Here is a 17,387-nt window from a genome sequence, read left to right as displayed (position 1 = left end):
TCCAAAACTCAAAATAAATATTGGAAGGACAGGACATTGTAAGGACAGATGGCGCTGCTTCTTCTATTAACCAGTGAGGCAGTAACTTTTGGGTCAGCTGCATAGACATTAAAAGGTCAGATGACCTCAAAAAATTATAATACTGTAATGTAGAATGATGGAACGGGATGGGGATTCTCTAATAGTTATTTATTTTGTCATTAGAAGAACGAACATTGTGCAATCAGTTGCGCATGGAATTATTGAATCCGCCTATGAAAGTCTAAAACGTGCTGACATTGTTTGTGAAGTATTAACAGACTATTTATAGTTGGATAACCATCATTAGTTAATGATTTAATCTATACATTATCTCGCTAATTTTCCCTAAAGTATTCGCCAGCTGCGTCTACCGTCTATTTCTAGCTTCCCATAGTTTCCCGCCTCGCCTACGTCAGCAGAAAGTTATTTTCATGAATGGAGGGGGCGGTCACGAGGAGTTGGTGACGTAAATGCTTGCGGAAGCACGGAGTGGAATGTTGATACATTGTTGTTGTTTTGTAGTTAATTTAGTAAGGGGATACATTTCGGTTCGACTGCTGGACGCCTTACCGAATTGCGACAAGTAACTTCAACCGGTATAGGACGGCAACTTCACAAGCTTTACGCATTCCGGACGGAGAATATTCCGCGTTCATAAGGTGAGCGTACGAGCGCTTTTTTTGTTGTTGATGTTTTGACATTCCTCTCTAAAATTGCTGATGCTATCACCTTGACAGATTACATTTTATGCATGTGTCAACAAGTAAGATCAGGCTTAACAAAACATTTAATTTACATGTTATCAACATACTTGGTACATTTTATCTAGGCCTATCTTAACAATTTGAAACAGTTTACAAACCTTTATGGTTATTTAAAATTATTGTTCTGCTATATGGACACGTGTTGGAGTAGCGTAACGACAGGAATGCACCCTTTTCACTCTTGAAGTTGTTGAAATGTAACAATTTAACAAATCGTATTTTTCTGAATGTATTTTTTATTCCATTTACCCATCGTAATATTTTGAAGGATAATATTTTTTTTACTTCTGCCTCTTATAATAACTTTAATAAGTTTCATATTTTCAGAGAACTTCAATTATTTACTGTATCCACATCGTTGTCCACATAGCGTACCGTAGCCTACTTTTATATTTACGACGTAAGGAAACAACACGTGGTCTGGATTTGAGAAATCTGGGACAAAGGGCACGGTGTGGGGATAGACCACCAGGAGGATAGTAAAGGGGACAAAAAGTATGAAGATTGAGCCAAGTTATAAAACGTTGCCTCTGTTTCAGACATGAAAAATTATACGATTTGTTTGTTTTCCTATATCAAGTCCCTTACGTGTGTGGGCTACTGTAATTTTCAGCAAGTATGTCAATTTCTTTTCCTTAAATGTAGTATATACTATAGAAGTTAGGCTTATATTCAGTTTATATAGTATTTGTGCTGTACAGTGTCTTCAGAAAGTATTCACACACTTTACTTTTTCCACATTTTGTTGTTACAGCCTGAATTTAAAAACAATTGAGATGTCACTGGCCTACCATACACAATGACCCATAATGTCAAAGTGGAATTGTTTTATATTTAATTTTTTATAAATTATAAAAAATGAAAAGCTGAAACGTCTTGAGTCAATAAGTATTCAACCCCTTTGTTATGGCATGCCTAAAAACACTACATGGCCAAAAGTATGTGGACATCTGCTCGTCGAACATCTCATTCCAAAATCATGGGTATTAGTATGGAGTTGGTCCCCCTTTGCTGCTATAACAGTCTCCACTCTTCTGGGAAGGCTTGCTTCCATTCAGCCACGGGTATTAGTGAGGTCGGGCACTGATGTTGGGCGATTAGGCCTGGCTCGCAGTCAGCGTTCCAATTCATCCCAAAGGTGTTCGATGGGGTTGAGGTAAGTGCTCTGTGCAGGCCAGTCAAGTTCTTCTACACCGATCTTGACAAACCATTTCTGTATGGACCTCGCTTTGTGCACGGGGACATTGTCATGCTGAAACAGGAAAGGGCCTTCCCCAAACTGTTGCCACAAAGTTGGAAGCACATAATCGTCTAGGATGTCATTGAATGATGTAGCGTTAAGATTTCCCTTCACTGGAACTAAGGGGCCTAGCCCGAACCATGAAAAACAGCCCCAGACCATTATGCCTCCTCCACCAAACTTCACAGTTGGCACTATGCATTGGAGAAGGTAGCGTTCTCCTGGCATCTGCCAAACCCAGATTTGTCCGTTGGACTGCCAGATGGTGAAGTGTGATTCATCACTCTAGACAACTAGTTTCCACTGCTCCAGAGTCCAATGGGGGCGAGCTTTACACCACTCCAGCCAACGCTTGGCATTGTGCATGGTGATCTTAGGCTTGTGTGTGGCTGCTCGGACAAGGAAACCCATTTCAAAAAGCTCCCGACGAACAGTTATTGTGCTGACATTGCTTCCAGAGACAGTTTGGAACTCGGTAGTGAGTGTGGCAACCGAGGACAGACGGTTTTTACACCCTTAAGCAATCGGCGGTCCCATTCTTGTGAGCTTGTGTGGCCTACCACTTCGCGGCTGAGATGTTGTTGCTCCTAGACATTTCCACTTCACAATAACAGCGCTTACAGTTGACTGGGGCAGCTCTAGCAGGGCAGAAACTTTACGAACTGACTTGTTGGAAAGGTGGGATCATATGACGGTGCCACGTTGAAAGTCACTGAGCTCTTCAGTACAGGCCATTCTACTGCCAATGTTTGTTTATGGAGATTTCATGGCTGTTTGCTCGATTTCATACACCTGTCAGAAACGGGTGTGGCTGAAATGGCAGAATCCACTAATTTGAAAGGCTTTCCACATACTTTTGGCCATGTAGTGTAAATTCAGGAGTAAAAATGTGCTTAAGTTCCATTGACTGTGCAATAATAGAGCCCCACAGTGGACGTGTCATAATACCCATAAAACCTAGCGGTCAAACATGGAAATGGTTTCAATCGTTTTTCCACCATTCATTTTTCCCATAGGGGATATTAGAAACACTTTTTCTAATGATCTATTAGCCTTTTAAAATGATAAACTTGGATAAGCAAACACAACGTGCCATTGGAACACAGGACTGATGGTTGCTGATAATGGGCCTCTGTACGCCTACAGTGAGGGAAAAAAGTATTTGATCCTCTGCTGATTTTGTACGTTTGCCCACTGACAAAGAAATGATCAGTCTATAATTCTAATGGTAGGTTTATTTGAACAGTTAGAGACAGAATAACAAAACAAAAATCCAGAAAAACGCATGTCAAAAATGTTATAAATTGATTTGCATTTTAATGAGGGAAATAAGTATTTGACCCCCTCTCAATCAGAAAGATTTCTGGCTCCCAGGTGTCTTTTATACTGGTAACGAGCTGAGATTAGGAGCACACTCTTAAAGGGAGTGCTCCTAATCTCATCTGGTTACCTGTATAAAAGACACCTGTCCACAAAAGCAATCAATAAATCAGATTCCAAACTCTCCACCATGGCCAAGACCAAAGAGCTCTCCAAGGATGTCAGGGACAAGATTGTAGACCTACACAAGGCTGGAATTGGCTACAAGACCATCGCCAAGCAGCTTGGTGAGAAGGTGACAACAGTTGGTGCGATTATTCGCAAATGGAAGAAACACAAAAGACCTGTCAATCTCCCTCGGCCTGGGGCTCCATGCAAGATCTCACCTCGTGGAGTTGCAATGATCATGAGAACGGTGAGGAATCAGGCCAGAACTACACGGGAGGATCTTGTCAATGATCTGAAGGCAGCTGGGACCATAGTCACCAAGAAAACAATTGGTAACACACTACACCGTGAAGGACTGAAATCCTGCTGCGCCCGCAAGGTCCCCCTGCTCAAGAAAGCACATATACAGGCCCGTCTGAAGTTTGCCAATGAACATCTGAATGATTCAGAGGAGAACTGGGTGAAAGTGTTGTGGTCAAATGAGACCAAAATCAAGCTCTTTGGTATCAACTCAACTCGCCGTGTTTGGAGGAGGAGGAATGCTGCCTATGACCCCAAGAACACCATCCCCACCGTCAAACATGGAGGTGGAAACATTATGCTTTGGGGGTGTTTTTCTGCTAAGGGGACAGGACAACTTCACCGCATCAAAGGGACGATGGACGGGGCCATGTACCGTCAAATCTTGGGTGAGAACCTCCTTCCCTCAGCCAGGGCATTGAAAATGGGTCGTGGATGGGTATTCCAGCATGACAATGACCCAAAACACACGGCCAAGGCAACAAAGGAGTGGCTCAAGAAGAAGCACATTAAGGTTCTGGAGTGGCCTAGCCAGTCTCCAGACCATAATCCCATAGAAAATCTGTGGAGGGAGCTGAAGGTTCGAGTTGCCAAACATCAGCCTCGAAACCTTAATGACTTGGAGATCTGCAAAGAGGAGTGGGACAAAATCCCTCCTGAGATGTGTGCAAACCTGGTGGCCAACTACAAGAAACGTCTGACCTCTGTGAATGCCAACAAGGGTTTTGCCACCAAGTACTAAGTCATGTTTTGCAGAGGGGTCAAATACGTATTTCCCTCATTAAAATGCAAATCAATTTATAACATTTTTGACATGCGTTTTTATGGATTTTGTTGTTATTCTGTCTCTCACTGTTCAAATAAATCTACCATTAAAATTATAGACTGATCATGTCTTTGTCAGTGGGCAAACGTACAAAATCAGCAGGGGATCAAATACTTTTTTCCCTCACTGTATGTAGATATTCCATAAAAAATCAGCTGTTTCCAGCTACAATAGCCATTTACAACATAAACAATGTCTACACTGTATTTCAGATCAATTTGATGTTATTTTAAGGACGAAAACAAGGACATTTCTAAGTGACCCCAAACTTTTGAACGGTAGTGTTGGTAAAGTTAAAGTGACTATGCATAGATAATAAACAGTAGCTGCAGCGTAAAAGAGGGGGTTGGGTGGGGGGAAACAATGCAAATAGTCTGGGTAGCAATTTGACTAGCTGTTCAGGAGTCTTATGGCTTGGGGGTAGAAGCTGTTAAGAAGCCTTTTGGACCTAGACTGTGCGCTCTGGTACCGCTTGACGCGTGGTAGCAGGGAGAACAGTCTATGACTAGGGTGGCTGGAGTCTTTGACAGTTTTTAGGGCCTTCCTCTGACACTGCCTGGTATAGAGGTCCTGGATGGCAGGAAGCTTGGCCCCAGTGATGTACTGGGCCGTACGCACTACCCTCTGTAGTGTCTTGCGGTCGGAGGCCGAGCAGTTGTCATACCAGGCAGTGATGCAACCAGTCAGGATGCAGCTCTAGAACTTTCTGAGGACCCATGCCAAATCTTTTCAGTCTCCTGAGGGGGAATAGGCTTTATCGTGCCCTCTTCACGACTGTCTTGGTGTGTTTGGACCATGATAGTTTGTTGGTGATGTGGACACCAAGGAACTTGAAGCTCTCAACCTGCTCCACTACAACCCCGTCGATGAGAATGGGGGTGTGCTCGGTCCTCTTTTTCCTATAGTCCACAATCATCTCCTTTGTCTTGATCATGTTGAGGGAGAGGTTATCCTGTCACCACACGGCCAGGTTGCTGACGACCTCCCTATAGGCTGTCTCATCATTGTCGGTGATCAGTCCAACCACTGTATGTCGTCAGCAAACTTAATGATGGTGTTGGAGTTGTGCCTGGCCATGCAGTCATGGGTGAACAGGGAGTACAGGAGGGGACAGAGCACGCACCCCTGAGGGGCCCCTGTGTTGAGGATCAGCGTGGCAGATGTGTTGTTACCAACCCTTACCACCTGGGGGCAGCCCGTCAGGAAGTACAGGATCCAGTTGCTGAGGGAGGTGTTTTAGTCCCAGGGTCCTTAGCTTAGTGATGAGATTTGAGGGCACTATGGTGTTGAACGCTGAGCTGTAGTCAATGAATAGCATTCTCACTTAGGTGTTCCTTTTGTTCAGGTGGAAAAGGGCAGTGTGGAGTGTAATAGAGATTGCATCATCTGTGGATCTGTTGGGGCGGTATGCAAATTGGAGTGGGTCTAGGGTTTCTGGAATGACGGTATTGTGAGCCATGACTAGCCTTTCAAAGCACTTCATGGTTACAGACGTGAGTGCCACGGGTAACCTTAGTGTTCTTGGGCACAGGGACTATGGTGGTCTGCTTGAAACATGTTGATATTACATACAGTCAGGGACAGGTTGAAAATGTCAGTGAAGACACTTGCCAGTTGGTCAGGTCATGCTCGGAGTATACGTCCTGGTAATCCGTCTGGCCCTTCGGCCTTGTGAATGTTGACCTGTTTAAAGGTCTTACTCACATCGGCTACGGAGAGCATGATCACACAGTCGTCCGGAAAAGCTGATGCTCTCATGCATGCTTCAATGTTGCTTGCCTCGGAGCGAGCATAGAAGAACTTTAGCTCGTCTGGTAGGCTCGTGTCACTGGGCAGCTCGCGGCTCTGCTTCCCTTTGTAGTCTGTAATAGTTTGCATGCCCTGCCACATCCGATGAGCGTCGGAGCCGGTGTAGTATGATTAAATCTTAGTCCTGTATTGACGCTTTGCCTGTTTGATGGTTCGTCGGAGGGCATAGCGGGATTTCTTATAAGCGTCCGGGTTAGAGTCCCGCTCCTTGAAAGCGGCAACTCTACCCTTTAGTTCAGGGCGGATGTTGCCTGTAATCCATGGCTTCTGGTTGGGGTATGTAAGTACGGTCACTGTGGGTACGACGTCTTCGATGCACTTATTGATGAAGCCAGTGACTGATGTGGTGTACTCCTCAATGCCATCGGAAGAATCCCGGAACATATTCCAGTCTGTGCTAGCAAAACAGTCCTGTAGCTTAGCATCTGCGTCATCTGACCACTTCTTTATTGACCGAGTCACTGGTGCTTCCTGCTTTAGGTTTTACTTGTAAGCTGAGTTATGGTCAGATTTGCCAAATGGAAGGCGAGGGAGAGCTTTGTACGCATCTCTGTGTGTGGAGTAAATGTTTTTTTCCTCTGGTTGCAGATTTAACATGCTGGTAGAAATGAGGTAAAATGGATTTAAGTTTCCCTGCATTAAAGTCCCCGGCCACTAGGAGCGCCGCCTCTCGATGAGCGTTTTCCTGTTTGCTTATGGTCTTATACAACTCATTAGGTGCAGTCTTAGTGCCAGCATCGGTTTGTGGTGGTAAATAGACAGCTACGAAAAATATAGATGAAAACTCTCTTGGTAAATAGTGTGGTCTACAGCTTATCATGAGATACTCTACCTCAGGTGAGCAAAACCTCGAGACTTCCTTAATATTAGATTTTGTGCACCAGCTGTTGTTTACAAATATACACAGACCGCCACCCGTTGTCTTACCGGAGGTAGCTGTTCTATCTTGCCGATGCAGCGTATATCCTGCCAGCTGTATGTTATCCATGTCGTCGTTCAGCCACGACTCAGTGAAACTTAAGGTATTACAGTTTTTAATGTCCCGTTGGTAGGATATCCGTGATCGTAGTTTGTCTATTTTGTTATCCAATGATTGTACGTTGGCTAATAGGACTGATGGTAGAGGCAGATTACCCTCTTACAAGGCACCCCGACCTACGTCCCCGATGTCTCCGTCTGTTTCTCATGCGAATGACGGGGATTTGGGCCTTGTCGGGTGTCTGAAGAAAATCCTTTGCGTCCGACTCGTTAAAGAAAAAATCTTTGTCCAGTACGAGTTGAGTAATCGCTGTCCTGATATCCAGAAGCTATTTTCGGTCATAAGAGACGGTGGCAGAAACATTATGTACAACAGGTTACAAATAAAGCGAGAGAAAACACACACAATAGCGCAATTGGTTAGGAGCCCGAGCACCACCACCAATCAGCCTACACCACTATGCACACACCCGTCGGTACTATGACAACTAGCGTAGCCATGTCAGCAAATGACTGCTGTCTGAACACACACATCCGATTTGGTCACTTGATTCTTGCTGTTTGGACAGTCAGTATTCCAAAATGGATTTTAAAAACAAAATTGATTTGAGCGTTAAAGCCTGCAGTGTGAACAAGGCTTTAGAGACTTACCCAGAAAGACTCACAGCTGTAATCGCTGCCAAAGGTGCTTTTACAAAGTATTGACTCAGGGGTGTGAATACTTATGTATATGAGATATTTCTGTATTTCATTTTCAATTAATTTGCAAACATTTCTAAAAACATGTTTTCACATTGTCAATCAGGCTATAAGACAACATGGGGTATGAATACTTTCTTAAGGCAATGTATCAGTCTAGTGTGGTGCTTTGTCCTATTGAATACTACTGTAGACATTCCCAAAGACAAATTGTTAGTGCTGTATCAGTGATTTTGCTCTTTATCCTATAGAGAGAGTGTGCCATAGTCCGCCCTGGTTCAGCAGAATCTCTTTTGGAAGCCAGTGTCACAGGCCAGTATGAAATTGAATCTACTGGCCTACTGTGAAAGCAATCATTTTTAGATGACACACACACAAAAAAAAGCTTGTTGCTACGCTGACTTTTGTCTCTGCCTCTGTCCCGTTGCTCAGCTTTATAGAATAAACAAAAATAAAACAAATCCTTATCAATTTCATATTGTGGTGCTGACTGCATGTCTCCAGACTGGGATCATATTCTTGGACATTTGACCATTACTGTCATTGTGATTTATGTGGAAAATATGAGAGGAGTCCTTTCTCATCCAAAACTTTCCACACTGTATGAGGGCCTTAACCTTGTCTAAGAGGCTGCCTCTGCCCTGAGTCACTGTTGATGAGGTATGTGGTCATATCCATGCTCTGTCATGAGGTTAACATGTGGCTTGGTTTCCAATGTGATGTCTGGAGGAGGAGAGCGAGGGTCTATCATCTTCTGCTCTTTCACTTCCCTACCCAATATTTCAGCATGACAATATGATGTATACATACTTATAATGGTTAATGATGCTCACAGTTTGCATTGCATTGAGTGTTCAGGGGGTGGAAGAAACCCCACAGTACTCCTTGTGGGTTTAGCAGTGTGTTGTGAAATTACTGTGGTTAGTGAAAACGAATGACTCAAAAGGAAACCCAAGTCAGATATTTTTATGTGTAAACTTAATTTCCTTACTATGTGTTCTGATAATTTATTTCTAGAGACAAAGACTGCGTCATAAGAATTACACAGACATGACAGACAACCAAACTATTGACAGTACTGTATTACATGTACAGTTTAACAGTCCCATTAACACGTTTACACTGAAGCATGGAGGGATATACATTGGCATCTCTCCACACGTGTGTACCAACCACCAGGATCTGCACCCAGCCCATTCCTGCTTCTCTGGATGAATTCCTGGATCTCAGACCAATGATCTCACCACACTGTGGTCTGGGGTGTGGAGGGATTACAGTGCTTTGTTTTTGTGATTATGGTATTAGGTGGTGTACAGTAAACAAGGAGAAATGGCCTGAACTTTCTCAATTTTACGTCTGAGAACTTGGGTGTCAGAACTTGAGTACTCAGACTTAATAAGAATATTAACAACTTAATGGAGAGCCAGGATCTGTTTTTCTCCTGCTGATGTAATCTCAAGTCTAATGCATTAACAAGCCCTGAACTCCTTTGGTATTTGAAGTTGGAAAATGTAATAGTAATTAATTTCTCATTGATTTTCATTGCTATTCATTCCATACTATGTAATGGCTTTAGTTAGGTAATAACTGGACAGGTTTATCCTTGTTGTGTGCATACTTGACATTATTTTGAATCCCTATGTCCCCAGTTGGAAAGACGCTTCGCTCAGATATCTACCTCTCCTCCCTTTCCGCAAAAAAGTTCCGGCGGTTATGCCAGCCGTTTCCTGTACTTTTCCTTCCGCCCTGCGAAACAACGTGATTTTCCAGGAAACGTCAGTTTGGGAGGGTGTGATTCCCTGCCGCTCGTCCTAGTTCTTACCAGTAAACAGCATGACTCATGGCTCAGCAATGTTCTCCATTTCCTTTACATAACATCCCTCCAAATGTGCTGTGTTGGAGAGCAGAGTGCACCACCACAGCATAGTCTGGAGGAAGGCTCTCTCCTCCCCACCTCCCTGAGAAAACAGAGGAGACATTCTGAGCAGAGAGGAGCTCCATCCAGCTCGCTCTCCTCTCTCAGAGGAACGTAGCATGTCTGTCTCCACCGAACCCACACTCCAAAACAAATAGAAAAGAGATGGAAAACAAGCAGCCAAGACAAGCCAACACGCCATCTATCACTAGGACCTGAGCACTCAGCTCTTTGATGTGCTGTTTATTCTAGTGAAAGGTCGGGCCCCAGTGCAGTACCTGTCATAACCCAAGCACACAGACTTGAATTTGAGAAGATGTCTGAATGACAAAAAGAAGATGGAGTCACATTTCACACATTGTCTCTGGACTAATACCATAACAGGCCTGCAGTTTATTGGCTTGTTTTTTTTAGGCAGGTCACAATCTGTGCTCAAATAGGCAGCTATTCATCCATTAATAATGGTTACTGCCTGGGCTGGTACTGTGGTACTAATTTAATATGCACCTAAGTAAAAGGACAACTCCGTTTTAGAGTATTTTAGCAAAGGTAAAGCCCTAGTTCTTGGCTCAAGCTTTGAGTCAGTCATTGATGTCAATTACACTGAATGACTAAACAACAAACTGACAAAGGTTATGTTCAGTTTTTCCAACAGAGTTTAATTGGGCAGAGAACAGTGATTATTAGCAGTGGGCTGCAACCGGAGCCTACAGTAATGTTGTCAGTTGGACTTGTGTGCTTTGATCCAATGAGTAATTTCCTCATGATCTGGACTACGTGAGCTGATGAAATATGGCGCTGAAATCATCAGGCCTTTCCTGTGGCCAGCAAATAGTTTCTGTTCTCCATCTGTTTAGGCACCCCCTTTGTGTGTAAATGCTCCCTCTCTCATCATGAAAACCGAAGTGTTGTCTAACTAAGTTATTTGGTTCTGGATAGTCCTACTCTGTATCCCTGTTAGTCGTCAACACTTGACTCATTCTGGCTGTTGTTAGACTTAGATATGAGACACATCTGAATTCCAGACATTAGGAACATTTTACAGCGATGTCTTTACATCTGAGTAGACTAAGCCCCCCTCCCAGAGATGGGTGCATTACACAGGACATATTCTGAATGCATTTATCCTCCCAAATGAAACTTGGGGCCTCTTTCCTTTGTGTGTGTGTGTGTGCTCAGTCAGGAATGTGGTTTTGTTATCCACACTTCAGCCACCTTCTATGGCTTTACTTTGAGGTCTTCTCAGACACGAGTAGAAGCACTCAAAAAGATGAGTAGGGAAATGGTTTTCTGGAGGACCGTCAAATGTGCACAGTCAAAAGCAGTGCTGAATTGTAAAATGTGCCTGTTGCTCGTCCTGAAAGATGATCAAAACAGGGCTTTTGCCTTGGGACATTACTGCCCTTTTCTCTCTGGAAGAAGGAACGCAGCGAAGTGGGACCTTGAGAGCTCGACCTAGTGCTATTTGCAAAAAACAGAGGAGCACATGCAGAAGGAATTTGAAGGAAACAATGTGGCCTCTGAGCTGTAAAGCTTGAGGTTATGTATGGCGAGGGAGGCCTTTTTCCCATCCCATTTCATGATTCTCGAGTCGCAAGGAATATTACCCAGGGTCTCCCCTCTGATGCAACAGTTCAAAACAGGCTCTTTCAGCCAACTTGCTGGAACGCTGTCTTACGTTTTTGGCTTGATTCAAAGTTGCATACATGTGCCAAAATAAGGCAGTTCTGTATGCTTTGCTCCACTCCTTTTCCTATAATTAAGTTGAAAACCCAAGTGAATTTTAAATTAGGTTCAAAGGGGATGGCCAAAACAAGTATCAAACGTGAGGGTTCACCAAACCATGTTTTCATGTGGTTCTTAAATCCACACAAAATAGAGCATCTATTGGTTTATTTTCCAAGTTAGGATTGTGTGTGTGTGTCCTCTCCACATTCATGTATCCCTTCATTACAGAAACATGCGGCCAGGCATAGGCTGTACCTCCCGTGTGGTTTTACAAAAATACAAAACAGATGGATGACTAAGAACTTATTAGTAATCACCATATGTTCAGCTTTAGTGCCAAAGCCAGTGAACTTTCCATTATCAGACCAATCATTTGGCATTCCGCTCCTTTCAACTTAGGAGCTCTTACTAAGACTTCCGATGCAACAATATAACCACTCCAGCTCTTCAACACAAGGTCAACCCAGCAACAGCTATCAGAAACTGCTGTGATCAGCTATCTATATTTATTTCCAGGGGCATGAGATGAACTTCCCTAAAGGAATAGTCATTAAAACCTCAACCTTTTGGGTTGTTGTATCTTGTTCGAGAAAGTGCAGCTCAAAGCACCGCACGGAATATTTGGCCTCTTAATGAGGTATCACTCATAAATTGTTTGCTGGCAGAATTTTGTGTCAGCAGCACAGTGAGCTAAATATATCCAGCAGTGTTAAATAAGGGCATAGAGCAGCTCAGGAAAGCCCAGTGTAATAGATGCCAGACAAGCAGACAAGTCTTAAACAAAATAGAGTACATTGTCTCATGGCAAAAATACACCCATGACTGTAAGGGAAACTATTCCTCTGTGACACACTATCTTCAGGAATGTAAAGTTAAGTATGGCCATAAATGTAAGCTTGTTTGTTGAGTAGTTTTACTGTTGACATAGGCATATGTTCTGTGTTATAAAGAGGAGCCTCATACGGGTCAATGTAGGCCATGTTAGGTTGAATAGTACTGTATCTAAATGGAAGAGACTGCATTAGGTCTGAGGGAAATGAAAAATAGGAGCCAATGTTCAGAGTTTATGAAACTGTTATTGTACACATGCTGCCTATACTATTGGTGATCCTCACTTAAAGTTATTCAAACTGACCTGCCCTTGTAATGTCTACCATGTGTATGACAGGGTTATGAATGAGACTTGTTTACCCTTTGGCTGACCATTTGACTACACTCCCACACCCATTTAAAGGGTGTTTCCATGGCAGCCATCACCTAGGGAGCAAGTCAGGGTGCTGAAATGGAGCCTTGGGAGACTGTGGGCTTTTATTCACAGTCAGGCGCACAGCAGTCTCGCTCTCTCTTTTTGGCCATGACGGCAGTCTCAAAGGCATGCGTTTCACTGTAGTGTAGTGTTCAGATAGGCCTTTCTAAAAACAGCTTTGACCAAAATAGCCCATGCCCAGTTTCTAAGCAGAGGGCTCAGACAAAGCTGTGTGGTGAGAGCTGACCTGTTTCTATTCTTGCGGTCTTGCTATGGTCTAGTGAACTACGTTGTGAGGGCCCTCCCTACAGCAGTAAACAGGTTTACCCAACAGTCTGTGTATTCATTATCATCTTTCAGTGTGATTCTGACCTCTGCTGGCAGTCTCTGTTACTAGAGAATCTACTGAGCTGATTACAGATGATGTAACTATCTCAGGAATGTTGTTGTAGGATCTCTTCAATAGATTGGCTTCTTAGGATGGCTGTGTCTGCACATGGCTACGCTCATAACCCACACTTTCATTTCAAAACGAATACACTATATTATGTATACAAATATATTTGATAACATTTTTTATTTCAATCACAATAATTTTCCTTTCTTTGTTTTGCAGTGTGACATCTGTGGGATTCTGACCAGTTTATGCATGCAGGGTATGACGACTCAGTTTAAAGCAAACAAGGCTTTAAAGGTAAGTTTGCATTCGTACACTGTATCTTTAATGTGAATGATATGTTCAGGAAGGGCCAGAATCTCATCAACGGCTGTCTCTGTTGCAGGTTAAGAAGGAGGTGGGTGAGAATGCCCCGACCCTCAGTGATGACGAGCTGGTGGCCATGTCGGTGCGCGAGCTCAACACACACCTGCGCGGGCTGACCAAGGAGGACTTGGTGCGACTGAAGCAGCGGCGGAGGACCCTGAAGAACCGCGGCTACGCCGCCAGCTGCCGCATCAAGCGGGTCACCCAGAAGGAGGAGCTGGAGAGGCAGAAGCAGGAGCTCCAGCACGAGGTAGACAAGCTGGCCCGGGAGAACGCCAGCATGAGGCTGGAGCTGGACGCCCTGCGCACAAAGTATGAGGCCCTGCAGTGCTTCGCCCGGACTGTCACCCGCTCGCCCCTCTCCCCAGGCAAGGTGGCCACCACCAGCGTCATCACCATCATCAAGTCTACCAACAACCGCAACTCCAGCCCAACCTCCTTCTCAGCCCCTTCCTAGTGCTGACAGGACTGGGCTCTCATCTCCCCGTCCCGCCTGGTCCTTACCGGTTCCGACCCGATCCAGCCTGAAACCAATGGCACCCGACCCATGCTGAGAGGAAGCTCAGTAATTAGGCTGAGGGAAGTCTAGTGGCCACATGCTCTGTGTGATGATAACATGATGCTGCATTCATTCACTACTCTCTCTCTCTTTCTCTCACATACTGTACATAATCTACATTGTCTGTACTGTGCTACAACCTCCCCAGCACCGGCAGGGCATTGGGCCTCTCTGACCCTCCCTCCTTGACTGACGGCAGAGATTAGCTCATACTACAGTGTGTACTACAGTACTTGATATTATACCCCGCGATGGCAGCACTGGTCTGAGACAGCTCTGATGCCTGTGGTATCTTGCATTTATAAAGTAATATATTATTGTAATAATTACCATATTAATACATTATGAATATTTAAAATAACAAAACAAAACGCTGATCTAAGCCTAAAAGCCTTCTTTCTTCTGTATGAAAAGCATATACATTGAAGCTTTTGCCTTAAACTGATCTAGGAATGATCTCTGTAATATTCAATTTTCTTGTCACACTCTCATACAATATGTTCAATATTTTAAGATTTTATATTTCCAATTTCAAGGGCAGCTTGAAAACCATTAAAAAACGATATATATTTGATAACTGACCAAGCATGTTTACCTGGATGAACCAGGCCCTTTTGACATTGGAAAACTTTTATCTGGTTTAGACTGTAGATTAGACTTGCAGGTATATAGCAATATAGCATAGCCTACATAAAATAATACAAACATATTAATGGGTTCTCCTTACAGCTGTGAGGAACTAAATCTACAGTACATGTAAACAACAAATCAGGCTACGTCAGACAATGGACAGATCATTGAATGGCACTTACTATGAAACTGTTAGATCACGATGTAAAAGTACCAAAATCACTTGCTTTGCAAATGTATAAAATCACACAGCTGCAAAAATAAATCTAAAATCACAGGACACCTGAAGCATCATTTTGGGAAATACCGCAGTCCATTCTGGTATTACTTTAGCAATGGGAGATTGAATGACTCTGATCATAGTTTGTGGTCTATCCCAAAATTGCTAAAGTTGCAGCCAGTTTATAACTATTGCCAAGGGTGGCATATTTATTTTATGTTATGAAGACAAGCACTTACCTATGATCTTTTGCCTCTGAACTTTCCTCTCCACGCAATGCCATATTTCATGGTAGGTAATCCATATTGGATGTAGTGATGATGGGAGCTGTCTTGACAAATGAAATGCAATTAAATGAATTCCTGTATATTACAGACTTAAGCTAGAGCCTCTATTTTAGTTTCAATGCAAGATAAGGAAAATTGAAGCTCTCAACTGCCTCCTGTCACTTTACATTGAGAACTCCGTCGTCTTAGAAATCATTCCTACTGTTGGGTCATCTGAAAGTGCTGCTGCCGGTGTTGGTAACTCTGAAACGGTATACATTGAACATAAATGCTTTTGACACAGACTCTTGGGTAAGAGAAATCCCGGCATAAAACTCTAGGAATGGTGTTATGACCAAATCCAATGATACATTAGCTTAAAATGTTACCCAACATAAACAAGCACAGGTTTAGTATGCTTTTTGAAGGTTATGAGTTTCAGTTCTAGATAATGATCTAGAATCTATAGTTTTTGCATTTCAGCACTTATCAAAGAGTCATGAGTGAAGTCTAGAGTTGGCTATTGTCAAGGTTTTCTCTTACCCCAGTGGACATTACTTTTCCTCGTCTCCTGTTTCTTAGTTGTAAAGAGCACTAAGGGGGACTTTGCTGCTGCGTGGCCCTCTGCTATTTCAGGCAGGGCCATTGCTGTGCTCTTATCATTCTCATTTTGTGTTTTCATTTGGTTTATATGTTGTTACACCTTAATTCCCACATTTTCTTCCTGATATTTAGTTGTTTTTATATATACATGTGTGTATTTTTCTACAATTGTGGCTTTATTATAGGGATATTAAATACCTGAGAGTGGTGTGGTGTAAAATTATTCTTATTTACTGGCCTATCTCAGCAGGATAGTTCAATTATTATCTGTAGCATCAATTATATCATAAGGAATCTATTCTGCTGACTTTATAGTTATCAGTTCATAATTATTACCTGCAAACTACCCTGAGCTAGTCTGCAAATTAGGCTGTCTGTGTTTAGTCATGACTGTTTTAGAGTAGGTGGATTGGGTATATTTTGATAGGAAATACTTACTTTGGAAGCTAATTTCCATATGCCCACATGCTGGAAGTTATGTTTGGATCACATTGCTAAACAACAAAACTTTTGAAGTTTGAGTTGATGATGCTTTCGTGACAACTGAAATAGATACAAGTATTACAATTTGGAACGGAATATACAGCAGAATGCAAGTTATGAAAATAAAGTTGAGGAAGTGAAAACACTTGAATTATTCAGCACCCTTTTGTGAGCTTTACACTGACCTCTGCTGGTGGTCTTTATAAATGCTGTGAAAAAGCACATTATTATTGACCAAATTGTTTGAGACTTTTGCAGTCAATTAGATATCAATTTATAAGACTTTTATCTGTTATAGTTATTGCTTTCAATTTCATTCAATTATGTTCTAAACAAAGCCACAATACTGTCTACATATTGTATGACTCATATTCAAGTGCAAACCATATACTTTTGTGTCAAAATAAACATCCAACAAAGTAGATGAATTTCTAGGTACCCAAGCTGCATTTTCCTCCCTAGTTGTATTGAAACTCACTAAAGGTTCATACACATCTACCATAGCTCTGCCAGCTAAAGATGGAGTATGGAAGCACTAGCAGTTATGCTCTTCCTGCACAGCAGGTGGCTGTGTTATCCCTCAGTATCCTCTATGTAGCAATAAATAACCTTGCTCCTAGAGTTTGATTGAACATTGTAGATTCAAATTCATATGCACAGGGCACTGTAATGACACTTCTAGCAACTAGAGGGCAATGTAGATAAGCTGTATTTCTGCCATGGGTGATTGCGTCTTCTCTGATATGATCCATTATAATGCAATGGTAAGGAAATTGGGTAGATGGTTTCTGAATTAAGTGGGTACTTTTACATTTTAATCTTGTATGTTTTGCTATATGTGGCCTTTTA

General features: G+C 42.7%; 1 protein-coding gene across 1 annotated transcript; it reads left to right on the top strand.

The window, feature by feature from the left end:
* Window positions 1-591: 591 nt before the first annotated feature.
* Window positions 592-16,966, top strand: LOC311104278 (transcription factor MafK-like). The gene is made up of 3 exons (XM_084146068.1): window positions 592-680; window positions 13,631-13,708; window positions 13,797-16,966. The coding sequence occupies exons 2-3, from the start codon at window positions 13,664-13,666 to the stop codon at window positions 14,232-14,234; spliced, it is 483 nt and encodes a 160-aa protein (XP_084002194.1). The 5' UTR covers window positions 592-680; window positions 13,631-13,663; the 3' UTR covers window positions 14,235-16,966.
* The last annotated feature ends 421 nt before the right edge of the window (window positions 16,967-17,387 follow it).

The sequence above is a fragment of the Coregonus lavaretus genome (assembly GCF_964263955.1).
Source record: "Coregonus lavaretus genome assembly, chromosome: 28".
NCBI lineage: Eukaryota > Metazoa > Chordata > Actinopteri > Salmoniformes > Salmonidae > Coregonus > Coregonus lavaretus.
Note: the sequence above shows the minus strand (reverse complement) of the source record. Positions and strands in the feature narration are given on the sequence as shown.